At 37.8% G+C, this 16,096-nt stretch overlaps 3 protein-coding genes and 1 pseudogene across 3 annotated transcripts; 3 read left to right on the top strand and 1 right to left on the bottom strand.

Annotated features, from left to right (window-relative positions):
- Positions 1-197: 197 nt before the first annotated feature.
- Positions 198-1,713, top strand: LOC141838064 (uncharacterized). The gene has a single exon (XM_074725454.1). The coding sequence runs from the start codon at positions 198-200 to the stop codon at positions 1,374-1,376; it is 1,179 nt and encodes a 392-aa protein (XP_074581555.1). The 3' UTR covers positions 1,377-1,713.
- Positions 1,714-2,395: 682 nt separating this feature from the next.
- LOC141838728 (tobamovirus multiplication protein 1-like) lies at positions 2,396-7,952 on the bottom strand. Its single transcript, XM_074726290.1, has 11 exons — positions 7,685-7,952; positions 6,543-6,633; positions 6,406-6,458; positions 5,696-5,788; positions 5,532-5,603; positions 4,270-4,342; positions 4,149-4,194; positions 3,996-4,059; positions 2,952-3,005; positions 2,757-2,834; positions 2,396-2,608 (listed from the first exon to the last, which is right to left on the bottom strand). The coding sequence occupies exons 1-11, from the start codon at positions 7,844-7,846 to the stop codon at positions 2,516-2,518; spliced, it is 879 nt and encodes a 292-aa protein (XP_074582391.1). The 5' UTR covers positions 7,847-7,952; the 3' UTR covers positions 2,396-2,515.
- Positions 7,953-8,288: 336 nt separating this feature from the next.
- Positions 8,289-12,636, top strand: LOC141838726 (tRNA (guanine(37)-N(1))-methyltransferase 1). Its single transcript, XM_074726289.1, is given in 10 exon segments — positions 8,289-8,333; positions 8,336-9,199; positions 9,983-10,081; positions 10,195-10,314; positions 10,397-10,563; positions 11,046-11,116; positions 11,328-11,470; positions 11,733-11,844; positions 12,174-12,283; positions 12,388-12,636. Coding segments are annotated over 10 exon segments (1,860 nt in total). The 3' UTR covers positions 12,517-12,636.
- Positions 12,637-13,183: 547 nt separating this feature from the next.
- On the top strand, positions 13,184-14,760 carry LOC141841785 (uncharacterized; annotated as a pseudogene).
- The last annotated feature ends 1,336 nt before the right edge of the window (positions 14,761-16,096 follow it).

Genomic DNA, 16,096 nt, shown 5'->3' with positions numbered 1-16,096 from the left:
GGACCAGGGTAGGTTTTTTATTGAAGATATTTACTATATTGCCACTTTGGTACTTTTTCATATTTCAGCTTCAAATTTCGAAAATTACGTATTTGGGCAGTTATGGACTGGAAATGTGCCCAAAGGCCCGGCCCATCAAATGCTGCGAATTAGGGTTACAGCCATGGCTAGATGGCTTGCTGGTTCGAAGCTCGGAGATGCCGCATGGTTCTGTCGCTGGCATTCCTGTCGTCTACCTCCATCGGTCTCTCGATGCGACGCACCATCTCTTCTTCGCCAAAAGATCCCATTTTTATCGAGGACTAGCCTTAGCGATGGGGAGCGAGGGGCCTTCGCGGCGGCCCTTCTGCCTGAAGTGCTTCAAGGCTGCTAGCACCTGTATTTGCTCTCGGTTTCCGTCGACGCCTCTCGACAACTCAATCTCCGTCACGATTCTCCTTCATAGCTTGGAGAAGAAGCACCCGCTGAATTCGACGCGGATCGCTAAGTTGGGCCTGAAGAACCTGAAGATCGTACCGGTCACCGATGTGAACTTTCATGCTCAGCTGGTTCTTCGTCCTCTCGAGCCCTCCATGGGAGCGCAGATGAAAGCAAAAGGAAGTTTGAATTTTTCAGATGCTGAGTACGGCAATGGTTGCTGTTCTGCACATTCATTCAATATTCAGAATCCATTGGAAAGGCAGGTCTCAGATCCTTCATTTACTTATCATAAACAGACTCCGATTTCTTTGATGCCGAGATTTAAGAAACTTGATTTTGATGTAAGTTCAGCTGATTCGATAACAATGGCATGTGATAAATGCATAGTAACATGCTCTAGTAGTGATATAAAGATGTTTGTTGAGCGCTCTTGCAAACCCAGAATCAACTGGGTCTTAGAGACTCCCATTGGCAGAGCTGCAAGTGATAATGGTTTTACTGTTAAAAAGTTGCAGAGGAAGGAATTGCAGCCAAGCAAGGAACTCGAAGACTTTGACGAATTTGATATCGTGATCCCTTCTGGAGCTGCACTCCTTTTTCCTAGTGATAAGGCTATCAGTTTAAAGGAAGTGGATTTCGAAGTGAAGCATTTGGTCGTTTTAGACGGCACTTGGGCTAAGGCAAAGAGGATTTACCATGAGAATCCATGGCTGCAACTTTTGCCTCATCTGAAGTTGGATTCAGGGAGGGAGAGCTTGTATGCTGAAGTGAGACATGAGCCTAAGGCAGGTTGTTTTTCCACCATTGAAAGCATTGTTTGTGCCATGACAGAATTAGGGGGTGCCATGGAAGGTTTGGACAAGCTTTTGGATGTGTTTAGATCAATGGTTGATGATCAAAGGGTCTGTAAAGATAAAATCAAGGACAGTGTTTTAGAAACTGTATCAGAACCATAGACACACCCTGTCGGCTTTCGTGGTTGAAGCGATCCAAAATCTGATTCAGTTTGGTGCCATGGGGGTGTTGAGAAGCTTTTGTATGTGTTTAGATCAGTGGTTGGTGATGAAAGGGCCTGTGAAGACAAGTTCAAGGACTGTTTTAAAAACCAAATCAGAACCGAAGGCCCTGTGGATTGTTGTTTTTTCTAATCAAAGCAGTTCCACATCTCAACTAGGTGCCCTTTGGTCTCCGAATGCCCTGTTTATAAGTTTAAAAAGACTATACAAGATGTCTAGGCTGAACTTTTGTTTATATTTGAGATGATGAACACAATTTTGATTCACTATCATTTTTTCATAATTACTTTATTTAAATATGTAGTGCTACAGATGATTTTTTTTTTTTTTGCTTCTTTTGAAGAACTGATAGTGTACCATTTGAGAGATTTCTACTTGACAGAAAAAGAATGATGCAATATGATTATGTTCTTTCAAATCTTTGGATTGTTTGGTGTATGTTTCTTTTGTGCAAAAGATGATTTACTGATTGATATCTATCAGTGATATATTAGTCACTTCGTGAACATAAATTGTGTTCTAGATTTATGACCTAGAATTGGAGGAAGTTAGTCTAACTAATATCACATAAAAAAATATCAATGATAGAATTTACTTTTTTGCATTTTAATTTGTTCTTTTATAAGTGGTAATTTTTAGCAACTTAAGCCTCTGATTCATAAAGTACGACAACATATAACAATTTTGTAAAACTTTAACTTAAACTTAAGAGAATAACTTGTGATTCCTTAATTTTCTTTTTCAATTGATAGATTGAACAACTTGTGAGTGATCGAGTAAAAGTAAGCCAAAATAGTGGTGTGATGTTTCTTATACACTTCGACTTCTGTTCTAAAATCACATAATTTTCTCAGACTTCCAATCTTAACAATACACTTGTACAAAATGGTTGCTTGTGTGATCCCACAACTCCATTCCAAAGCACTGAATTGACCTCCTATCCTTAGGGTTACTACAAGTAAACACAAGGAGGGATCACAATGAATAGCCTCTCATACAGTTTGAGCTACTGCAACCTTTGAACAAAATTTCGAGTCCAGTTGCCACAATGCAAGCTCAAAATAGTGTTTGGGTCCCCGCTATTGGATAGGGTGGTGTTGTGCTGATACTCGCTTTGGAGGAAGCTTACGGAGTATGTAAAGAACAAGCGCCGAGGGGACTATCTCGGTCAGCTGTCGAGAAAGAATCATGGTATTAGATGGAAATGATCATCAGCTAATTTAAGTAACTAGCATATTAAACATACCCCGCCGCAAAAAGAATCATAGTAGATGTCATGATATGGTCATAAGCTAATTTACAAAAGTGTATTTAATGTACCATGTAGTATACAAGGTCTAGAATAGGGTGATCCAAAACCTCCAGAGAGGCATCTCTGTCGAATGCAGACAATCCAACCTACAATGAAAAAGGGATGCATCATTTCAATTGTGGCACCCCGAGCAGCACATTACATTCATTTGTGTTTTCAGGATAATATAACAAAACAGGCCTAAAGTTTATCGATTGACTTACCACGAAGCATCGGATAAGGAAGCATGCAAAGCATATGGCCGTGACAAATCCAACCTACATCAGATTTCACATTCCTGATTAGGGGGGAATCCAAGAATATAACTAGTTATTCACAATCAAATGTTCATTATTGATGCCGATGATGAATTGCCTGAATTTGTGTCTAGCAAAGGAGTTCAATTCCTAAAAAAGTTGTTGTTATCATTTCATTGATGATCAATGATCTACAACATGAATTGGCTTGGAAATATGGTTAGGCTAACTGCTTGGGGCTGCTTGTATACCTGTGGACTTATTCAAATAGTTAACAAAAAATAGGGTGAGCACCTAAAATCTGAAACCAACAAACCAAATCGACCCAAACAAAAAATATTGGTTATCGGTTTGGTTTTTAGTTTGTAATTACGCAAAATCATCAATTTTGATTTAACATATACAAACCGCTAAACCCAAATTAACATTTACAAACTTACATGCTAAACTCCTAAATTGAACAATTTAAATTACAAGAATCATTGTTATTTTAACTAAAATTTTCAATTAATGTTCTGATGGACATTTTTATTTTGTCAAATGATTTATGTGAATTTTCTATTTTGACAATTTTAAGTTTGATTTCAATTTTGTTACCAATAAAATCAAGTTATAAGCCAAAGTGTGCCCACACTAACAAAAAAGAAGCTAAAAAATAATTATTTTATGGTATACAGGAAATACATATAAAGAAGTAATAATTAAAAAAAAAAATCAAAATCTTCTGGATATTAATCCAAACCAGGAGTTCAACCTTTTAGCTTCATTCTTTTGTATGGTCTTGTCGAATAATAATAATCAGTAAATGCTTTTAGCAAACAAGTTGGTTTTTCTTATGGCGATTATGAAGGTTGACAAAATGCAGTACTTTTCATATGTTTGTAGAAGGCCAAGTACATACTTTGTTTCATGGAAAAATAAAAGGAAGGTATCTGGAGTTCCTATTGTTAGCTATCATGCCTAATTCCACTTGTACTATATTTTGCATCTGAAACAGTATTGATGAAATACCTCATGAAGTTTCTTCCTCCTCCCTTTTGATTCAATTGGGAATCGCCGTAGCAGGAAAAACAGCCTATTCGGAAAAAGACAAAAACAAAAACATAAATAATGCTACATTGTTACTTGCGATTATCAAGATGTCACACAATTATTAGTAATTACCTGCCCCCATAGATGGCAAACCCAAGCGCAGCTACGAATGAAACAACTGAAATTACAGAAGCATGAGCACAAAAGTAAGGTTATGTTTGTGGGAAAAAGAAAGAACTGAGAGATTAGCTACCTGCTATAAAGATTTTCCCCAATAAATCTCCTATGCTGCTGTAATCTACCAACAAGTATATCCAGATACAGACCTGAATACATTGTAGATAATCAGAATATACAATGTGCATTGCAATGGTAACTTTGATCAGATTCAGTGTCTAAGTTATTACTTATCACGAGACACTTAACTTCCGTGATGTTGCTTGAAGAGAAATCAATGAAAACTTATCCAATGAAAAATATCCACTGAATTATCACAGGTATTTTGAAAGCTCTTGATCAATTTTAGTTTTATTAACTCAATTTTCTTTAGTCTTGATCTAATCCTCACACCCTCAATTTTAATTGATTCAATTTATACAATTATAGAATTCAATGACAATTTGAGTATGTTTATAACACCTTGACATAGTTTCTCTCACTCACTAGAGGCAGTGTTTTGGAAAACATCCTGACAAGATGATTCAGCCACCCTATTGGATCTTGATTTTTAAATAGTCAAAAAGCCCTGTTCAACTAAAAATAATATTAAAGAATCAGATTCCCAATTCAATTGATTAAACTAATAGGTTTGATATGGCCTGATTTTAAAACACTGTTTAGAGATACACCTAACTAGTCATGGATAACTATTTTTATTTTTTCTTTTTTACTAACCTCTTCATTTTATCTTTTCTAGTAATCACACAAACTAATCTTAGCATTTTCATTTTTACTATACTAAACTTTTTATGTGTGTTATTTCCTAATTATCCATCATTCAGAATCATAAAAGATGATTGATTATATCATCTCATCCCTCCCACGAATTCTATGCTAGATAATATCACTACTAGTATTCAAATTAATTAAATTATTTTATATTGTATACACTATGTTTACTTTAATCTCCCTCAATCCCATACACCATCCACGAAATTCAAGCAGTATGAATGTTTTTAAAAAAATACAGTTCGCTGTTGATGTAAAGAAGATCAATTCTTACATTTCAAAAGATTGAACTCTGCTAACTACATTATCATATTATCACATTAATATAATTACTGTATTTTTTTTCTTCTCTAAAACTCAACAGAATAATTGTCTATCATAATGTTTTTGAAATCAGTAAACTTTTCTCTATAGTTCTCCTCAGTTAGCTTAATAAATAAATAGAAGCTATCGACCCAAACAACAAGATAAAGATAACATTTTGTGTGTGAAACGCCTGTTGTAACAGAAGATTTATCAATTGAAAAGCTAAATAAAGGAAATAACTGAATGAAGGATAACGCAAACCTGAATAACATAGATGACAGTATTGATGCAAATGTACACAGTCCTTAGTTTGTCCGTTGGAAGATTTTTTGCCTGAAATTCCAGGGAAATCAAATCTTATGGTTTTGACTGCAGCTATGAAAGTGCATTTTAATGCAGATAATGGAAGTGGTCCTCTAACTTGCCTGATGGTATATTTCTGCCCAGAACAGCACAAGCAGTGTGTACGTAGAGAAGAACAATAAACCGGGAAAATCTAGTAGAGCTATAGTAAATACCTGGATGAAGAAGAAAATAACTAAATTGATTGCTACCCAAAGTACAAAAATTAATAATAGTTCGATTGTATAATATTTATGAAAAAGAAGAGGGAAAACAACTTATTCAAATGGATTTGAAAGTGACTGTTTTTCTCTTTTGTATCTCATTAATATTACCTGTGGTTTTTATATCACACTTAGCCAAGAAACAACTATGAACTGATGAAGAAAACATAACTGTGAGATGTGATAGTGAATACATAATTATTCAATTCTGCCCCAATAAATTATATGTTCAAATATAAAAAATCCTTGACAACAGACTTTCCAAAATCATTATGTCATGACCACATTTTTCTCAGGTAATAAATGGTTTACATCACAGCTAATATTTGGAATTCAAATTAATATCATCTTAGCTTATGATGCTACTGATGATACTTTCTAGTTATTTTTATTTTATTTTGACCTAAGTAGCTGAATTAATATTTACATCATTGCTTAGATCAATTAGGCTCTATTACCAAAGCAATACTTATAGGTGACCATCTTTGATTCAATGTTAGTGATTCAAAATTTTTGATTATCAACTGGCTTTTGCTGATTAAAAAAATATTATCTTTCAATTCATTTACCTTCGGCCTGAAGAGAAATACTCGAGTATGAAATCCAAACTCAACTGCACGTACTGTAGAAGGATTAATGTATGAGCACTTATACAATGGCAATGGCAATGGCATTAATGTTAAAATTATCATGTTGTTGTACACACCTCCATTCACAATAAAATTCATAAAATGGAAAACCTTCTGTGTTGTCCAACCATACTGGGGCACACGTAGTTGGATTCTAATCAATTGAACCTGAAAATGAAAGAACTTTATGAAATCCGTTTTCCAGCATAAAAATGAAGCTGAAGCAAATTTTTGTTTAGAATCTTGAACAAAGTTGATCTCATAACAGTTACTTTTGAGAGGGAAAAACTTATTTAAAGGCAACTGAAAGAGAAATGCTAGTTGACACTACAAAAACCACAAGTTAATAAACAATCAGGTCATTGACCTCAATGAACTAGCACTTGTCCACTCAGAAGGTGGTTATTAACACTTCTAACGCTGATAGATTCCATAATTCAAGAAGTTCACAAAATCCATCCAATTCTCAGAAGTAAAAAAATAAGAAACTTTCGTCAATTGTTTCACATAGATATGTTTTATTTATCTAAAGTATTCTGCATGGAAAATTTTTTCAGAGAAGAGTATCCTCTTTGTTTGATGCATGGTGAGGCAAAATAAATTCCCCCTTCTCCAACCCAAGGGGGAGCTCGCTAACAAGAGCATAGGGGAGGGAGGATGGGCTCGCTGGCAAAGGCAGTAGGCTCACTAACCAGTGGAGGAAGATGATTTTTGCTCATTTTGAGGGGAAGTTATTTTCCACCACAATGCCTATATTTTCCATTAACCATGATTTTACATTCGCAAACATTGGGCAACCCAAAAAATATTTACAGGAGAAAATTTTACACAAAACAAATGAACCAATAATCATTCCTGTGTCTACTTCTTTCCTATAATCTAGTATCAGAACAGGTGGATAGAGGAAAACTGAAAGAAAATTCTTTAACTATTATTTAAACTTCTCAAATATCCCTAACAAGCATAATATATACGAACACAAGCAACCAAACATGTCGACGCTAAGGTCAAACTAAACACAAATTAATTACTTTCTGCAATCATACTTTTGGTTTCTAAAATTCAGCACCAAACTCATATGAAAATATCCAGATGTATTAACTAACCTTAAAACGCGGAAAGACAGCGAAGATGCAGCTTACCAGCGACAAATTACCAATTTTAACAAGGAAAAGGTAAAGAGACACGGAAGAAAGAGAGGGGGAGGAGGGATAGTAACCAGCGCGACGGATGAGACGAGGGCGTAGGCGGCGCAGAGGAAATAGAACACTCCGTCCTGCCACTTCGGCGACTCGTTGATCTCGTCCCACCAGCCCGACAAGCTCGCCGCCGCGAATCTCGGCGCCGCCAGCGAGAAAACCTCTCCACCTCCGAGATCCATGAGACCGAAATGAATCAAAATCTAGCTTTCTGGAAGTTGAGAGAGGGGTTCGCGCAAAGCTCGTTCCAGCACGAGGGTTTTGTCGCGATGAGAGAGAGAGAGAGAGAGAGAGAGGTGGATGGCCGAGAAAAAAAGATAGGTGAGGACATGGATTTTCATTGCCCTCGAATTGACTCAGCATTTACGGAGCCACAAGGCATTGACAAGTGAAATTTTTGAATAGGGCTATTATGGTCATTTAAGGATCTCGAATTAATAAAGTGGAGAAGTTTAGCCAGATCCGTGCGGATTTAGATATTGGATCCGATAAGGTGTGAGATTGTTCGGTAGCTTATAGTGTTTCTTACCGGATCTCCTACCGGAAGCTCCGAATTATTTGCAATTCATTGTGACATTCTGACGAACACATAACAGACTCGAGGAGCGGCGTCTACTCTTCCAGATGATGAAGAAGAGTATGTGCTGCTGCTCTCTCTTTGACACGATAAAGCTGCTCTGCGCACCCACAAACCCTTGCCCTTACGCTTCTCCATCTCCCTCTCCGTCGTCGCCGCGGCCTCCTCTCGCCGACGCCTCTCCAAGTCCTTCTCCTACTCCTCCTCCTCCTCCTCATCATCATCATTGAACGCAGCGCTATCCATAGCCGCGGATGACTACCGACCCCCTTCCTCCTTCCACTTTGGACCATCCCTCCGCCGTGGTCGCCTCCCGGAACCGCCACCGCTCTCTTTGAACCACTCCAGCGAGGACGGCGACGGCGGCGCTATCGAAAAGGAGATGTTTTGCCGCGTCTTCGATGTCGCCGCCCTCCGGGTTCCTGTGGAGGAGTGCGCCGCCCTCGAGAGCCACCTCCGCGGGCACCTCCTCAACTGGCCCCGTGTCCGCAACATCGCCAGGGTGCCCGGCGACGACCTGGACCTCGAGATCCGAAGGCTGCTCCGAGAGGACGAAGGGGATGGCGGGGCTAGGCTCGACTCGCTCGTGGCCAGGGTCGATGGGAGGGCTGACGTCGAGACGGCGGCGCTGAGTCCAGTGCTGTATAGGGAAAAACTCGCGAAGGAATTCAATTGCCGTGGGTTTCTGAAGTTTAGGAATCTGGCGAAGATGTCGCGGCCGAAGAAGAAGAAGAAGAAATTGAACAGCAAAGATGGCGGTGATCAAGCAAGCAAGAGCTTAGAAAAGAATGATTTTTCTGTTGTCAAGGTGATCGGAGAAGAAAACGATCAGGAGGATTTAAGAGGTTTGCTCGGCGATGACTTCAAAGGATTGAGGTGGAGAGGCCCTACTAGGCTGCTCCTATTGGACGAGCAATATGCAAAGAAAGGTCTGAGTGAGCTCCCAGAGGCCATCAAGGTGCCTATGATTCCTTTGTGAGTTCTCCATTTGAGTTTGGCAATTGAATTATCCTTTGCATTCTTATCTTTTCTATCTGTAAGTGGAGACTACTTATTTGATTTCTAGTGAATAATTTCCACCGCATCTAATTCAAAAGGAAAGAATTAATGTCCAAAGAAGAAGCTGTTGCGTTTAGGAATTGCTTCGAGTGAGACATGAAGTCGAATAAACTAAGTTTAACTTTTGAGTTTTTGGACTTGGGACATGCAAACACAAATCAAAATGGCTTCAGAACAAGTGGGCATTCTTTAGTGCATCTTATAAGACACTTGATTTCTGCATATTTATCCCTTTACACTTGTACAAAGGTTTTTTGGCTACATAATTAAGCACGTACTTGGTTATGAACATTGTCATCAAATTTTTTTCTCTTCTAGATTGGTTTCAACAGGCTTTTTGTTCATACAATAGCATGATTATGCTTCTTATCTTGCGAATACAACAAGAAAGGATAACTCACATTGACAAAGTACCGTGAAAGGAAAGATAGTTATGAGATCGCAAGAATTTCAAGATGTTGGGATGCACCATCTGTTGCAAAGATATATAAAAATTAACTTGCTTGCTTCCAATTTTTCGTAAAAGAAATCTTTTGTGTGAGAACTTATTTCTATGTCGCTTGAAATATTTGCATATTCACTTTGTTTGTATGCCATTCAATTATTTGAATTCTTGTTTCTTTTCATGCATTTGGATGGAGGATGATTGAAACAACACGTTGAATTTTTTTTTTTGTTTCAGGCTGTATTAAATGGCGACACATTCCACAGTAGATCGTCCTCATTTGAGCTTGTGCAATGCCAGCTGACCTTATTCTATGACTACTGGTCAATGAGTGAGGTGGATCAATGTTTTTCTACATGTCAATATTTATTACCCTATTAATTTCTTCATTTACCTTTTTGTGATAGCTTTTGGTTTTCTATAAATTGAAGGTCTAGCTGTTTTTTCAGCTCCTCGAGGCCTTGCTACCCGAGGGCTTGATTGTTCCAACTGGATTTGAAACAATTGGCCATATTGCACACTTGAATTTGCGAGATGAACACTTACCTTATAGAAAACTTATTGCACAGGTCAATTTCTTCAACACAGATTCCATAATTAGTAGACAATTATGGGTGTTATCCTGATATTAGATGTACTCGTATTGTTCAGATAGTCTTGGATAAGAACAGGCCAAAAATACAGACAGTGGTTAACAAGATGGATGCAATTCAAAATGAATACAGGACAATGCAACTTGAAGTCTTGGTTGGCAATCATTCCCTTGTAACGACTGTGGTGGAGAATGGATTTCGTTTTCAAGTTGATCTCGGAAAAGTGTAGGATTCTCATTCCCTTTTGATGTGCATGTGTTGAGATTCTCGTTCAACTCTGACTCTGTTTGTATCATCAATTAAAGCATTAGAAGATGGGTATTCAAATCTATAAAACTTATTTTTCTACTTCTCTTCTACTGACAAAGCCATGCTACGATCAAGAATATAAAATTCTTGACAAAGCCATTCTATGAAATCTTCCACTAGAACTGATGCTAGTTGGATTAAATCAGATATAAAATTCAGGATTGCTGGTCATTTAGTATGGTGTAGTTGGTCATTAACTATCAATGAAGTTTAGATGATGTCGATCTGTTTGTTTGTTTTTTCACAAATCTTCTGTCTTCTCTTCTTCTGCAGTGGTTCACTATTTTTTTCCCCAGTATTCAAAAACATTAGTTCGTTGGACACTGCATCATTAGCTTGTTAGTTTGCAATATGAAGACTACGAGTTCAAATAATGTTTCTTTTTGTTTTGACTGCAGTTATTGGAATTCTAAGTTGGCAACTGAGAGGCAACGACTTATCTGTAGTTTCACAAGATCTGATGTCGTATGTAAGCGCCTTTCTCAGTTTGTTTCGACTTCAGATATGATTATTCACTACCACTATTATATGCTTCTTCATATCAACTGACCATAAACAGAAGATATTTGTTATAATGAATGAAATTTGGTGGATTCTTTAGATGTACGAACATGAATTGGTGTCGAACATAGAAATGATTGATACTAGCATAATAACATGTTTGTCATGATCATGAATAGGCGACGTATTCTCTGGTGTTGGTCCGATAGCTATTTCTGCAGCAAGGAAAGTGAAGTATGTATTTGCCAATGACCTAAACCCCAATGCCGTCGAATATCTTGAAAGAAACATTGTCCTCAACAAGCTTGAGAGGAAAGTAGAGGTACGATAAAGCTCTCATGTAAAGAAAGGATCCATAGTGAATAGTTATTGCTCTTTCTCTATACATTTGAAGTTGTTATCGTTATGCTTGACATAGTGAGTCTTCGACAGGTTAGTATAACTACTGACTTCTTTTGGTCTCGTTTATTGGTTTGTCATTCGCGCGTTCTGCATTTTCTTGTAGTTTATATGTCGGAGACAATTGTTTAACTTTCCAAATGTTATTTTAATGGCAACTAATACAGTTACCGTTTCCATCTCAGGTTTTTAACATGGAAGCCCGTAGGTTCATCGCTGCAATGTTCACTACTCAACTGCGATATTCTATTACACAAGTGGTTATGAATTTGCCAAATGATGCTACCGAATTTCTAGGTCCGTTCTCATTCTTTTCAAGTTTTCAACATATCACTGCAATTTTCACACACTTCTATTCAAATTCGACCGATAGAGTAGAATTGTGTTATAAACTGCCTCTAAAGGATGTTTTGAAAACCGAAATAGAGAAACATCAACTAGTAAAATAATATTGGTTCTCTTATATTCCATGAATTTTGCATATTGAAGTATCGCCGAATAGGAATTTTTATATCTCAATCTACATTGAAGTGAAACAAAGCACACAATACAATTTTAGCTCAATCTGTTGAATTGCTTGATAGTATCGTTTCGACTTACTGGCTTGAATTTCTACTTTCAAACAGATGCATTTAGAGGAGTATTCAGAAACACTCCAAGGTCCACTCTCACTCTTCCGAAGATTCATGTCTATGGATTTTCAAAGGCACAAAACCCTGAGTATGATTTTCAAGAGGTCAGTTCATCTTGCTGTGGGCTAATCATTATCATCAGTCATATTTGTCGCGACATTATCGTCATTCTTATGCCGATCGAAACTCGAATGGTTTGCTTTTGCAGAGGATTAATGTTGCATTGTGTGAGGAAGTTGTGGATGTAGAAATGCACAGAGTTCGTCTTGTTGCTCCCGGAAAATGGATGCTTTGCGCATCGTTCATCTTGCCTGAAGGTATTGCTTTTGGGAAATAATTAGTTCACTCCCTAGAACAAACATGTTTAGCCTTTTATCACTTGTATTATATATGATGTTTTATCTCTTAATACATTATTATTTTTTTTTATGAAAGGTGTTGTATGTTGAAAATTGAAATAATGTGTGAAGTAGTTTTGATTAATATTAGAGAAATTTTAATTAATATTAGAATGGTGATAATTTTAGTTAAAATTGTTTTATATTGTAATGATTTGGGCAAAAAAATACTATAATAGCGTGAAGGTAGAGCAATTTTAACAATGTTATAAATAATTTTGATCAAAAATATTTTAAATTATAGTAATTTTAATTAACTTGGGGTAATTTGATATTAAAATAGTTTTAACAATGTTGGAGTAATTTTAATTTGTGTTAAAATAATATTTATTAGTATTAGAGTGGTTTTGATTAATAATAGAGTAATTTTAATTAACATTGGAGTTATTTTTTGATATTATTATAATAATATTTGATAAATTTGGTAAAGAAGAGTATTTTTGGATGAAGAATTAAGGTGAGATGATTTTTATACTCTTTTTTTCAAAAGTTTATATGAAGTCTTGTTGTTTATATCATTTATACAAATTAAGGTACCAAATTGCAAAAATGAATTGTTCAGTAAAACCCTCTCCTATCTGCGCCGCCGTTAGGGCAGCAGAAGATTGCTAAAAATGATGACCAATCGCTTTCGCTGTCTCTTCCTCCTCCGCCGCCGCCTCTCCTCCACCACCACCGCCATCACTACCTCGTTGGTAGCTAACGATAAGCCTAACCCTCGAACGTTCTCCGAGCCGCTCTCCGACACCATCAACAAGCTCTTCAACGAGCGCGACCCCGACAAGCTTGCCGCCGCCTTCATCGCCGCCTCCTCCTCCTAACCGCTTCCGCTGCCGCCAAGGCATCTACGATGCCTCCATCCGCCGCCTCGCCAAGTGCGGCCGGCCCGACGCCGTGGAGACCATCCTCGAGCACCACAAGAGTTTCTCCTCCGACCTCTCTCGCGAGGGCTTCGGCGTCCGCCTCATGTTGCTCTACGGAAAGGCCGCGATGCCCGCCCACGCAGCCGCCACCTTTCGGCAGCTCCCCGATCTGGGCTCCCCCCGCACCGTCAAGTCCTTCAACGCCCTCCTCACCGCCTACGCCCAATCCGGCGACCTCAACGGCCTCGATGAGGCCTTCCGCGATGTCCCCGCCTCGATCACTCCTGATATCATCTCCTACAACATCCTCATCGGTGCTCTCTGCGAAAAGGGCGACCTTGAGGCGGCTATGCGCACGGTCGACCTAATGAACACGAACGCAATCTCCCCCAATCTGATCACCTGCAACATCCTTCTACACTCTTTCTACAACAACAACAAACCTTCCGAAGCGGAGAAGATTTGGGCGATGATGCGAGAGAACAACATAGAACCCAATTCAAGGAGCATCAACGCGAAGCTGCGCTGGCTGGTCGCCGAAGGAAGAACGCACGAAGTCATCGAGCTCGTCGACCAGATGAAGCGCATCGGACCGAAGCCCGATGCTTTCACCTTCAATGCCTTACTGAAAGGCCACACCCAAGATGGGAACTTGGAGGAGGCGAAGAAGCTGTTCCTCGATTTCGCAAAGAACGAGTGCCCACCGAATCACCAGACGTTTGAGATTCTTATCTCATACCTTTGCGAGGCCGGTGAGCTCGATTGGGCGCTGAAGTGCTGCTACGATGGCATGAGCAGGCGGTGCTTTGTGAGAGCGCCATTTTTGCAGGGGGTGGTGGATGCGCTGGTGAAGAGCTCGAGGGTGGAGGAGGCGAAGAAGCTGGTGGAGGTTGGCCGGAAGAACTACTACTCCAAGGCAAGTCTCGGGTTGCCCGAGTCTACTGAGGGATAAATCTCAAGCTATTCGATATTGAACACCTGAATTACTTTAACCAAATCATTTGCGTTGTATCCAAATGAGTAATCTTTAGTGACAGAAATTAGTTTGAGAAGAGGATTCACCGGCGCCGGCGTAGAGAAAGGGAACTCCAGCTAGGACTATGGCCGCGGCGAAGGAAGCAAGTAAGAGACGTCAACGGGCTGGCGATCAGAGAGGCGGCGGCGGCGGTGGTAACGTCGTCTCCACCTAAGTGCTGGAATGGGAGGGAGTCGACGGCGAGCGGCATGTTGTCCGGGTCCCGGTGGCAACTATTTATTTGTTCTGGACTAATAACCCACCCATTATGCATTAGGAAACCCTTATCGTCACTGCCGATCAAAACTCAAATGGTTTTCTTTTACATAGGATTAATGTCCCATTTTGTGCAGTATAAATGCAATAAATTAAAAAAGTTAATATAATACAAAAGGTGTAATAAAAATCATATATTAATTTTATATGTTTTATAATAATACTTTTTAAAATTTCATATTTGAAAATGTTGACGTTATCAATCCTATCAAACATCTCGTTAATATATATATCATCAAATAATTATTTATTATATTATTTCTCATCGATTATGAAATGAAGCTTGATTATTTTTATTGTTGAAAATATGCTTTCTACCTTTGTAGTTGCAATGGATAATAACAATGTTAACTTTAAAAGTAAATAAATTAAAAGATATAGTTGATATTTCTTCAATTAAATTATTTTTTTAGCAAACTCTTAATCCTTGCAACAATAGAAAATTGAATCCCTCAACAATAGAAAATTGAATCCCTGCAACAATAGAAAATTGATTGCTATTTCGCATGTCAAAAATAAAATTATCAAGATAATACTCAAGATGCATTAACTCCATCGAGGAGAGATTGGATGGATAAAATTGAGCAAATTGAAATAATTTTCTCTTATCAGAAATGAATTTGATGGATGAAAATAAGTCATACATAACAATAACTCTGTGTTCATCTTATTAAAGTGACTGTTCAACTCTTGAAGTTGCAAATCTATTACTTTATAAAATGTTTCAATGTGATAATAGTGAAGTTTTATCCTTCCTCTAATATTTCATCATGATCTCCTATAAAGGACGAATAAATCTTCCATATGCAGGTTGTGACTACCTCAGTAACATTTATGATGTTTATTTCATTTAGTAACAAATCTTAATCGTTATCTCTCATGATTTACAGTTGATGTTTACTTGATCTTACAATAGAATCATGACATTTATGATGTCTTGATCTTTTCTTTGCAAAGCTTGCGATAAATCATTCGTGACTCTTAGGATATTTTTTATTAAGTGCATTTGAAATATGAATTCATATTTTTCTATCAATTGCAACAGATTATTTATTTGCACCCTTTGCTGCGATCTTTTAAGGACATCAATAATTAAAGGATACAATCATACCAAACTCAACAATGTATTAGGCATTTGTATTGGTTTGAACATTAATATATATCATCTCTTTGAAAAATAGAGGATCCACCAATAGCGTAGTCAGGATCTTTAACTGTTCTAGGCTAAATTATATATAAAAAAATAATGCATACATGTATAAAAGAAAACTCTTTTTTTTTCTTTCTATCAAACTATGTAAGTAGGGTTTTTATTAAATTTGGATTGTATTGACTTTAATTGTTAGGTTGGATTGGGTTGTTATA

Source organism: Curcuma longa, chromosome 11, assembly GCF_044706935.1.
Source record: "Curcuma longa cultivar G26 ecotype Majalengka, Jawa Barat chromosome 11, ITB_CL_G26_1.1, whole genome shotgun sequence".
NCBI classification, from domain to species: domain Eukaryota; kingdom Viridiplantae; phylum Streptophyta; class Magnoliopsida; order Zingiberales; family Zingiberaceae; genus Curcuma; species Curcuma longa.
The sequence above is the reverse complement of the archived record's forward strand: the minus strand, read 5'-3'. Positions and strand labels throughout refer to the sequence as shown.